Source organism: Ochotona princeps, chromosome 23 (assembly GCF_030435755.1).
Source record: "Ochotona princeps isolate mOchPri1 chromosome 23, mOchPri1.hap1, whole genome shotgun sequence".
Classification (NCBI taxonomy): domain Eukaryota; kingdom Metazoa; phylum Chordata; class Mammalia; order Lagomorpha; family Ochotonidae; genus Ochotona; species Ochotona princeps.
The window spans coordinates 29,025,279-29,037,558 of record NC_080854.1 but is presented as its reverse complement, the minus strand read 5'-3'; the positions used below and the strand labels follow the sequence as shown (position 1 = coordinate 29,037,558).

Sequence of the window (12,280 nt, the reverse complement as noted above, 5' to 3'; positions counted from 1 at the left end):
CAACAAAACGGTCTTTGAACATAGAAGCATGATCCTTAGAAGCTGCAAAGAGAGGAAGAAGAATCAGGGAGTTCAGACAACTGAAGAAAAAAGCAAGTTAGCACAGTCTAATGGATAGAAGTCATGGAAACGTTTAATTTACTGCTAAAGTAACTTGGGAAAGGGGCTAATACACATAAAAAACAAAGACATTATTAGGAAATATATAGGGAAGTTGCCTAGCCTGGCTTATGATCTGTGCAGTCACTGAAATATTTTACAGTATCCATGAAGATGAATAATCACTGCATATTAAAAGCTCTATACATTAAAATTTCTTAGAATGGTTGGAAAGTAAACATTCATTATCAGAGGCTTGTCAAATGCTATAAGCGATCTACCAATGGAGTATCATATATAAATACTGCTGATTTATTTTAACTAGTGAATCAGTTCTCAAATACATTAAGTGAACAGTGTTATGAATAGACATACACACTGTTGCAATGCACTACCATTTGTGATATAACTGTGCCATGTACATATGCATATGAATATACATCTTCTGTGATGATTCAGAAAAAACTGATAAAAATAGCTGTTTATGAGAAGTGCTGGGGTGTGGATGGGAATGAAGCGTATATGGAACTCTCTGAACTTGTTCAGCTTTATTTTTACTCTGCTCAAAATCTAAATCTTCTAGTAACCTGAGGGCTAAAATTTTTACATAAAAGTATGTTTGTTAGGTATGATTTTTTATCTATTAGGGAAGTCTAAATTACCAGAAACAAAAATAAAAGAGTGTGAACATTTTTTCAATGGCTGCGAACTTATGCCATTTAGAAAATAAACAAATTTTTAAAATATCTGATTGATAAACTAAAGCAAATAAAGAAAAAAAACCTGAAAGATTAAATTCATACTTTGGTTTATCTTGTGCAAGTATATTTAAAACCAAGCAGGTTTTTTTTCAGAATACAAATTTTGCATTAAAATTTTTTTGAGACTAATTATTTTTATTGGAAAGGCAGATATACAGATGAGGAGGAGAGACAAACAGGAAGATCTTTTGTCTAATGATGCATTCCCCAAGTCGCCGCAACAGCTGGAACTGAGCCAATCCGAAGCCAGAAGCCCGGAGCCTCCTCTGGGTCTTCTACGTGGGTGCAGGGTCCCAAGGCTTTGGCCCTTTCTCGACTATTTTCCCAGGCCATAGGCAAGGAGCTGGATGGAAAGTGGGCCCACCAGGGTTAGAACTGGTGCCCATATGGGATTCTGGTGAGTGCAAGGCGAGGACTTTAGGCGCTAGGCTACAGCACCTGGCCCTGCATTAAATTTTTAAAGATCTCATAAATATTTTCTTCAAAAATTTTTTGCAACCAAATATCCACCCTCTGGCTTAGTCCCCAAATTTCATATTAGCCAGTCTGGAAGACCTCCTTCCTTCAACCTGTTCACTCTCCAGAGGGTCCAAATTCCAGGGCTAATACAAACTGAAGACAGGATCTAGGAGGGTCTTCCTTGTCTCCTAATTGTGAGGTAGGGCAAAAATACTGGGACAACTTCTGCTGTTTTCTTAAGCTATTTGCAGGAAGCTGGACTGGAAGTGTAGCAACTGGTACTCAAGCTGACACCCTAGGGAATGCTGGTATGCTGGTATGCCAGTACCTCTATGTTCTCATTTCACACAGGTGGCCTTTCCAAGAATTTTTGTCAAATTATCTCACTGTGAATTATCTTCTATCACCTGGCATAATATACAATCATAGAGTTTCTACAATGTAGCCTACAGAGAAGACGTTTCAGAAGAACCTAATATTTTACATTAAAAAAACAGAAATATTTATACAAACACACACACAGAGGATCACACACTTCACACTGGATGCACTAGCAAATACATTTAAGATATTTCTGGTGCAACATAATGTCTCACTTTTAATAAATCATTGTGGACTGACACAGATGTGCTTAAATTGGTTCATGTGGCTAATTAATACATGACCTGGCATTTACAGCCAAAGCTCATCCTATATTTTAAGTAACTATAATAAGGCAAACGTCTACAAATAGTATGCATAAATTATTCAAAGAAAAGGAAAGATGAAAACTAATTCTACATAAGATGGAAGAGAAGGATGGGCAGAGAAAGAAGATAAGGGCTAAAATCTCAACATTTTCAGTGCAATTTTTGAAATGCCAATTTTAAAGTTTCATACATTGGTTTAAAGATAGCTGAATTTCACACAAGGTACTGCCAATTCAATTAACACAAACACAGAGAACCTGTATGGCGTAGTGACTACGAACAGAAGCAGCATGCTAGAAGTGACAAATAAATTGTAAAGAGGAAAGAAGCATTAATATTCAATAAACATTTACTGTTTCAAAAAACCCAAGTTTATTGTGTCATTTATTTGCTCAAATTCAATTCAAAGCAATTTTCCTCTTGTTATTTAATCATATTACCACGTGTTTATTTCAAAATTATTACTGTAAACAAGAGGTTTAAAGAGGTGAGGGACACATTTAAGAATAAAAGTGTGTGCTCTGATCCCAGGCTTATTTAAAACCGATCGAAAGAAGAGCTAAAATAGTTCCTTCGAGTCTTTTGATGTAGAAAGGGTGAATGTGTAAACATGCTTCAGTGAGCAGCAAGGTCAGCCTATTTGATAGCAGATGGATTAGAAGCAAAACTTTGACGTCAGGGCACTTGAATATACTGCCAGCATTCTCAGCTATGTGTGGAAGGAAGGAATCAAGAGAATACATAAAGTTTATAACAACCAGGCAATGTGAAAGCTCCTTTTCTCTGCATTTTCAAATACAAGTTTTCTCATTTCTGTCAGTTCCGAAGGGGTCTATTACATTTGATCATTGGGAGTACAACACACATCGAGCTGGTGAAATACTTTGATGAAGACTGAGTTGCTATCATAAGTCTCAAATGTGAAATCTGAAATGCACAGGAACTTCTCTGATACTAAAATCTCACACTTTATATTTATATTATGATGTTATATACTATACAATGCATATTATATACGGTGGTATATTGAGATTATAATATATGATATGTTGTATATCATATATTAACTATATAAATTATATATATATATATATATACACATAGTGCATGAATACAAATGGAACACTTGAACTAGTCCTCATGTTATCACACTTCTTTTCCCAAGTCTACAAACTCTAATTAGCATCCCTGTGTAAAGGAAGACTTGCCATTGTTACATTTGTAGTAGAAATGTATATTACTTGAGGATTGTGGGATTTCATTACCAGTGACCCATGTGAAGCCAAGTACCTGTGTCAGTAGTACGGTTGAAATTATAGAGTAGACATAGATTTACCACTTTTTAGTAACATAACCTGATAGATGCCTGTTTTCCAAGAAAATATATTGGTGGGATTCTAGAGAATTAACAGGGACATGTGTAAGCAATCCCACAGATCCTATTTTCTCTTGTCGTTTGGGAGAGGAAGTGCCACTCCACAAATAAGTCAGTTTTATTATATTACTCCTTAAAATGCTGACTGTCACCTGCAATTATTTCAAACAATGCATACGCATCTGCTTCAATAAAAACAAACACTGGAGCATGAAATAAGCATTTAGCTCAGCTTCTTGCCCTTGAAGACACTGGAAAACAGCGGTAATGGCTGAAACAATTGTGTTCTGACATCCATCTGGGAGACGGGGACCTTCCTGGCTCCAGCACAAGCCCATCCTTACCGGCTGCAAATATTTGCAAAGTAAACTAGCGGATGGGAGTCTCTCTCTCTCTCTCTCTCTCTCTCTCTCTCTCTCTCTGCCTCTTCCCCCCTTTAAAACACCAAACATTACAAGAACAACACAGAAAAGCTTATTGTGAGCCATTTTCAAGGTTCTTAAATGATGTCTAGCTTTCATGAAAAGCAGATTTCACTGTTATCTGTGAGTTAGAGATTTCGAGTTATGTTACTCTTCCGTGTGTCTTGGATTTCAGAATTCTATTCTCATACTCAGGTAAATGAAAAAGCAAGTATACCAGAGCTATATGAATGACCTAATCATGTAATATTTTGGTGAATACCTCTGTTTATACAGAGGACTTTCATGGCTTCCTGCATCTTCCTTACATTTTTCTAAGACTCTTTCAGGTCTTATAGCCATGGATGGGCCACAGATATGACCTGAAAATGGCAGGGGCACCTTAGCCTCAAGTGGAACTCTCTGCCTTAGTGGTCATTCCTCCCCGTTTCTGCAAGCACTGACTGGCTCAACGTAAGTGGTCACAGCTAGCTTGTGCTTCCCAGGGTTACAGCTATCAGGGAGTCCCCATGGAAAATGGAGCATTCATGCTCAGAAATCTAGGAGACACACTGTCCAAAAAATAAAACCTGCATAGTGGACTATATTATAATTATCATCTAGCAATATCACTGGAAACTGAATGGCTAGAATGGTGTTCATAGACTGATATGAGGTGACGCCATTTTTATACAGCTGGAACAATATTTCCCTGAGGGGTAAATACTTGATACTGCCGTTAAAGATGCCAGCATCTCCTACGGGACTCTCTGAGTTCAGGTCCCAGCTCTGCCCTTCATATCAGCTTCCTGGTAATGCATACATTGGGAGACGCAGGCGACATAAGAAGCACTTGGATCTCCACTATGCTGATGGAAGTTGAAGACTGAGGTTCCCAGCTTCAGTCTAGTTCAACTCTGGCTGTTGTGCACAACTGAAGTGGGAAATCTATTTCTACCTCTGTTTTTCCCCTTTAAGTGGGAAAAAATGCAGTTTAGGGATTAATGCTGCTGTATAGCAAGTTAAGCCACCATCTGCAATGCTGGCTTCCCATACGGGCACTGGTTTATGTTCCAGCTGCTTCACTTCTGATCTTTGCTCCTGCTTATGAATGGGAAAAAGCCACAGATGATAGCTGAAGTACCTGAGTTCCTGTCACACTTTGGAGAACTTGAAGAAGCTCCTGGCTCTCGGCTTAGGCCCATCGCAGCCATGGCCACTGCAGCCATCTGGGGAGTGAACAAATGGATGGGAACGGAAGAGCCCCTCTCTTTGTGTGTATAGGCAGGGGGCTAGAGGCCTAGTGGCTAAAGTCCTTGCCTTGCATGCATGCCCCGGGATCCCATATAGGCACTGGTTCTAATCCCAGCAGCCCTGCTTCCCATCCAGCTCCCTGCTGTGGCCTGGGAAAGCAGTCAAGGACGACCCAAAATCTTGGGTCCCTGCACTCATGTGGGAGACCCGGAAGAGGCTCCTGGCTTCTGGTTTCACATTGGCTCAGCTCTGGCTGTTGCAGAAACTTGAGGATTGAATCAATGAATGGAAGATCTTTCTCTCTGTCTCTCCTCCTCTCTGTATATCTGACTTTCTAATAAAAAAATAAATCTTTAGAAAATAATAAAAATACAATTTACAAAAAATATAGAGAAAAAGCAAAAATAAAATCATATTTAAAAAATTTGCCTTTGGGCCATGTACCTTGGTTATGCTCCTAAATATATGCTCATTTTTTACAAAGTTTTATCAGGGGGTTTTCTCTATTGTATGTTCTATTTTCCTTTAAATATATTTCCACAAGGAAAATTTCTAAAAATACATTATAAAAAGCTATACCATAAATTAATATGTACCCTTTGGACTAATATTGAAACTACAGAACTCATCACGATTCTCTTTAACTTAGATTTTTACAAAGCTCAATGGATTTAACAATCATGAGTCAGAATCTTTTAATTGCAGTCTTCCTATTATCTCCATTTCTGTCATTGAATTTATTTTCATTTTTTCTATAGCACATGTTTATTGAAAGTATTAAAAATCTTTTAGAAAGTTTAAAGAATATTTTCCCAAGTGAAAAAAGAATACAATATTTTTCTTGAAAAATTATTTTTTGGTGCAAATTCTGTCTACACAAGGATGAAAACTCATGCAGTAAAATGTGGGTACACTGAAACAAATTGGCATCAACTATTTCACAAAAACATAATCTATAAATCTGCAATAAGATTTAAAAAGCCTGGTTTTGTTCGAGGTTGACTGGTATATATTTTGATTCAACATGCATTGTTTTGGCCAAGCCTCATTTGATTTCATATTTGGCTTTATGAATAATTTTCAAAAGGCATAATGAAGAAAATGTTCAGAAAGCATAAGCATATCAAATCAAGCACTGCAGAATCACCATGCAAGTGATACGTTATGTCTTAAGGCAAAGAGAGAAACACATCTTTATCACTAAACAATACTATTACTGGTGAGTGCATTGATGCCTGATGGTTTTTCTTTCTCCTGTTGGTAGGCAACATTAGACAGACTGAGTAAGAATGTGCAGTAACTACATATTTAGTGCCACTTACATATTGTAACAAAGAATATCAAACATGGAAATTATATATATTACATGATATAAATATATAATATATAACATTACACACTCTCACACACACACACACTTTTAAATAACCAGAAAGAATGGAAACAGCAAGGGGTAAATAAGAAAACTTACCGTGGCCGTTGAGTCAGGAAGAGAACCACGTCTCTCTGAGTTCAAATCCAGTGGTCTAGTCACTGGTCTGTTCAAAGCCTGTGCAAAACATCCACACACAATGCAAATTCCTATTCCCTATTCCTATCAAGTGGTTGGCAAAAGAAACATGGCATTACCTTTCCCACATACTGAGGTTCGGAGCCCATGTATTCTTCCAGCACAAAAAACTGATTCCATACCCAGCCACGTTTAACGCGTTGAAAATGTAATTGTCGTCCTGGAAAGCGGATAACATTTTCTGTGGTCAAAGTCTTCTGCGGTTGTGGCTGAAGCGGTGTTAGGAGACCTCCATCAAACAGAACCCAGAGAAGCAGGGATAAACAGTTCCTTGTAAGCATTGGCAAAGGCTTTCCTACACAGAATAATAAAACTCCAGCACTTAAGGCAAACGTATGGAATCCAGGTTTGAGGTGTCTGTGGGCTTAACCGCCAAGCTTTCGTTTTATTGAAGAAATGGCCACGTAGGCATTAATCCTTCTGATATTGCTGCTGTGTTATATTCCATCTAAATAGACCTAAAAAACAAATGAACAAAATATACTAATTTTAATAAAAGTTAGCACTCATCATATCTGTCAGCACTTAGAAATGTAAAGATGAACAATTTTTAAAGAATTACATCGCTATATGGTCACAATTTAGCTTCTTAGTTTTAATGGATTAGCCGAGTTTTTAGACTTAAAAAAAGTGCTTAGCTACAATAAAACAAAAGGTTAATTATAAACCAAGGCCATCTTTTCTCACAATGTAATAGTTTTGAAAAGCATGGATCATTTTAAAGTACACAATTAAATGAAAATTACATAACGTGACTCGATCCTCACTGACATTTTGGAATGGAAAAGTAATTGTTTCTGGAACATATTTTCAGTGTGATGAGAATTTTAGCTGCACGCCTTAGCCCTACCCAAATGATGACAGCAGCTCTTTCATAGCCAGATGTAGCTACTAAAAACATCTCGAGATCAGGAAACTCAACCAAGATTCACAGCCACAGACTTAGAGAGAAGTGGAAAGATAAAACAAAACATTTTTTAAACAATTAAAAAAAAACAATTTCTGACATTAGAGAAAACAAAGCATCAGATACTCCAGGCAAGAAGATAAATTACTAAATGCAAATTAAACTTTTTTTTAAATTAAACTGAAATTGGTTGATAAAATATCAGATGTCTAGAATTTAAATTAGCTTTGATTACTCTCAGATGTACAGCCTTTACTATGGATCTGTGTAAAATTCGCTTTTTTCTTACAATAAATGTTTTTAAAAATATCTTATGTATTTTTTGGATTATAATGTATGTAGTGGGAAACATTTCTATTTTTAATCACAGTAATGTTTTTACCGTAAGGTGATAAACAAATTGTGAAAAAAAAAACGCTCTGCAAAATTCTTATTAAAATTGCATGATTCTGGGTTGACACTGCTGCCTCATGGGTGGAGTGACCCACTGTGATGCCAGTAACTTATAAGAGAACTGGTTCTTTCCCATCTGCTCTGCTTCTGACCCAGCTGCCTGCTAATGGCCTGGCAAGGGCAATGGGAAGATGACACACCCACAAGGCCATGAGAAGGGAGCCCTTGACTGTCTGGGCCTGGCTCAGTGCGGCCCATTGTAGCCAGATGGGAAGTGAGCTAGTATAGGGAGATTAGAATGACAGCTAAAATAGCACCTGCCACAACTAGATAGCTTCCCTTCACCATCGCACTCCACTCAGGAAGGAGTAAGTAGATTATTATATGACTATATCACTGATAAGAAGGCAGGAAATGACAAGAATTGAGCAAACAAAAAAAATTATACAGGCAGTGTTAAATTCATGAATGCCACATTAATAATTCTGGATTATAAGATGTGCAGAGAGCCTATGTGCTATTATTAAAAATAATAATGAATTAGCAAATAAAAAGATGGACTTTGAAACAAGACACTTCTGAACTATCATTGTAAATGAAGTCACAACATAGTTTAGTACAAGGAACAGCTACTAAGTAGGCTTTAAATATTCAGACAAAATCGTGGCCTTAAAAATAAACATTTGAAAAGTCATCCATCAATTAAACACCTGTGCAAATGCATTTACTAGCGTATATATATATCACTGTTTTATAATCCTAAAATCCATGACAATGTCCATACCACTACAGGCCTTTGGTGAAAAATGGATTTGATATTATTTCATGCCATGACAGCAATCCCAGCAGATCCCAGCCTCTGGCCACTATTGTTAGCTTGGGAGCTTTAAAGTGTTGCATCACCACAAAAATAATGCAAGGATACTGAAGGACTCTGGTTCATAAGTAAAAAGGAAATGAGTCCCCCAGGAGTGAAACACAGGCTAAATTACAGGGAAAGACCATACTGAGCCATCAACTTGCTTACACTTGCCCCAGCACCAATACTGACTTTAAAAGCAAGGGTGGCAAACTTGCTTTGAGGTGCCAGCACCCTATGGAAACATGTGGACCTTAAAGAAGACATATGTGTTACAAAGCACATCGCTAGAGTGGGTTTTATTCCATACAGCAGATTGCAATCATAGTGTTTAAAAATTCATGCCTGTCTATTTTTCCAAATCTTTCTGAGAGCCAAAGTGGCTTTTCCAAAGACTTCTGAAATCCAATGATAAGTCTCAGGATCCAAATGTTCCTTTTACTTGAGAGCAATTTTTTTTTAATGGTCACATTTAAATAGTCTTTTATCAAGTGGATATTATAAAATATCCACTCAGAACAGGTGTGTCTCTGAAGCCAAGAAACACAAAAGCTGTGGTTTCTATATTTAATTTGGGGTGTACTTTTCAGTGTAATTCCCAATTTGTCCCAACTTCATATAAATCACATGGAAAAGGCTGTATGTCCTATTGAGACTTACTAACCTGACAAGCATGTCAATTACTGCAAAAGGGTTCTCTGTCACGGCAGCGTTCTAAGCCTACCTGCTTACTGAATGGCTCTTTGATGGTGGCCATGCCTGTGGTGTGTTCTATATTACTATGCACGAACTGATTTTCAAGGGCACTTCTTACAACTTTTTTGTTGTTGTTGTAGTTAAATATTTACAATTCTCACTATGCATCCTTGTGACTAAATGTTCTTATATATCAGTAATTGAAAGTGTTTTCCACTTAAGCAATACCAGGAGAAGCTTTCTTTTTCTTATTAAACAGGAGAAATAACAATACATGATTTATGCATTCCCACAATTATGTTATTATTAAATTATTAACATTTCTGACCTAAACAATAAACTTTGCATTTTTTCTATTCTTGTTCTCCACATTGAAAACAAATTTTAAAATATGATCTTTTCCAAATTAAATTGTCTGCTTCACATTATTTTAAATGCACTATAATAATAAACATTTAAAAATTATAAGCAAACATGATAATTCAAAAACAAGATTTCTAGAAAAACCATGAAAAGCTATTCAGATTGTTGTGCAATATCTGATCTTTACTTAAAAAATGAAAAGAGTTCTTAGAATGTCTGAGGATAAACATTTTAGAGAGCCCTCTCTGGTTTCCAGTCCCAAAGAAGGCTTATCCCCTTTGGGTAGGAAAACCATAACCTTGAACTTTCTATTTTGTATACTGACCACTGAGAAGTGAAGACCTTAAACCAATCTTTGCTCTCTCTTAATTAATGAAACAGCAACATCTTTAGGTGATATTTAGTCAATAACAACAATTTATTTGAGTTCACTGGTCTTTGATCTCTGACTCTATGTATCTTTTTTCTCCACATACTGTTTTTTTTAAGATTTATTTATTTTTATTGGAAAGTAAGATTTGCAGACAGAAGGACAGAGATAAACATCTTCTGACCACTGATTCCTTCTCTAAGTGACCTTAATGGCTGGAGCTGAGCCAATCTGAACCCAGGAGCCAGGGGCTTCTTCCAGGTCTCCCACACGGCTGCAAGGTCCCAGGCTTGGTTTGTCCTCGACTACTTTCTCAAGCCTCAAGCAGGGAACTGAATGGAAAGTAGGGCAGCCAGGACATGAACTGGCATCCATATGGGATCCGGGCAGTTGCAAGGCAAGAATTTAGCCACTAGGCTACCATGACGGGCTCTGACATCGCCATATCTTACAGTCTATTTCACAATCAGGTTATTGATATCGTTTAGCTACACAATATCAATTGCTTCTATTGCAACATAAATAATATTGGCTGTGACTGTCTGGTATGTGCCAAGAAAAAAATATTTTGGCAAAACAAAAATAAGAGAAACTCAAAAGGAACAAAAGTCATCTCCTTGATGACAAGAAAGGACTCTTTTGAGAAGGGAAACTGGGCAATTGTTCGTTTCTGCGGTATGAGCTTTTACTGCACTTCTCACAAACCCTTGTGCTCTTCCTCTGTGCTCTTCCTCTGTAAAACCAGTAACTGCAGTCTAACCAGGGCCAAAGCCACATGGGTGACCTACTATAAAATGCTTAACCGAGTCCTCCAAAGCTATGACTATCATCACATATAACTAAAATCTTAGCAACTGTCACACACAGTGACTTGAGTGAGTAGCATCCTGAGGTAGAAAATGTACCTGCAGTGGCAAAATGCTTGTGAAGCCAGCATCCCACGGTAAAGGCTGCCGCCCTGGCTAGTCAATCACTGTCAATCTGGCTTCCTGGTAACGTGCCTAGAAGTCTGTGAAGTGCTTGGGTTTTGGCAACCCAAGTGGGAGACCCTGATGGAGTGCCCAGTTCACACCTGCATTTACTTTTTCTGGACCATTAGAGGGAAAGCAAGAGGCAAACTGTTACCCGGATGATTTGCACACCACACACAAAGGTGGTGCACTCTATCCTTTAGAACTTTGAGAAAGAGATATGAATCCAGCCCACAGTTTACCTAGGAGACTGTCTTGTACAATTCCTTACAACACACATTAGAATATGAATGGGCTGAAAGCCCTTGGATTACAAGAACAGATTCCATGCTATCTTTACAGGAAATCATAAAGATTTGAAGAATGGCAGAACTTAGTGAAGTGAGTGGTTTTATCCACCAGAATCCCAGAGGGACTGAATCTATAATGAAAATGAAGCTGAATATAGTACAAACTGATTTCTCAGAGGATGTTCATAGAAGGCAGTGGGTAATGGTCTATGACCATAATCACTGTGACAGGGCTGCATGGCATTTGGGTAGGTAGGAAAATAAGGAAAGAAAAAAGAAGTCAGACTTTGGAGATAGATTTTAATTTGGAGCGTATATAAACAGGCAGCAGGGGGCCTCAGGGCAGCCTAGTACATAGCACATACCAGGATTGGTTTCAAGCACACAACTGAGGCTCAAGAGATATCAATATGAATTTTTAAAACAAGACTGTATAGATCTGTATTAACATATTTATAATATTTAGTATATGGTAATATACTTCCATGTATTTAAAAAGAGAGACAGAGATTTCTAATCTATTTGTTTATTCCCCAAAGATCACAAGAACCAGAGTTGGGTCAGGTAGGAGCCAGGGGCTTCAAAGAGGTCTCACATGTGGGTGCCAGGGGTCCAAACATTTACAATATCATCTGCTGCCTTCATGGATGCTTTAGCAAAAAGTTTAACAGGAAGTAGGAGCATCTCAAACAGTGGCTTCACCTGATATGCCACAACACTCGCCCCAATGAAGTATTTTATTCTCTTTTAAGTAAAATGAAAAAAATACTGTACTTACTAATCAATCTTTTAAAAATACATACATACATGTTCCAATTCATAA

General features: G+C 37.5%; 1 protein-coding gene across 1 annotated transcript in view; it reads right to left on the bottom strand.

Annotated features, from left to right (window-relative positions):
- Positions 1-12,280, bottom strand: part of CDH12 (cadherin 12) — a 413,488-nt gene that overhangs the window by 160,345 nt on the left and 240,863 nt on the right. The window contains exon 3 of the mRNA XM_058680040.1: positions 6,668-7,066. Coding sequence (XP_058536023.1) covers positions 6,668-6,889 — 222 coding nt within the window. The 5' untranslated portion in view covers positions 6,890-7,066. The remainder of the gene's footprint in view (positions 1-6,667; positions 7,067-12,280) is intronic.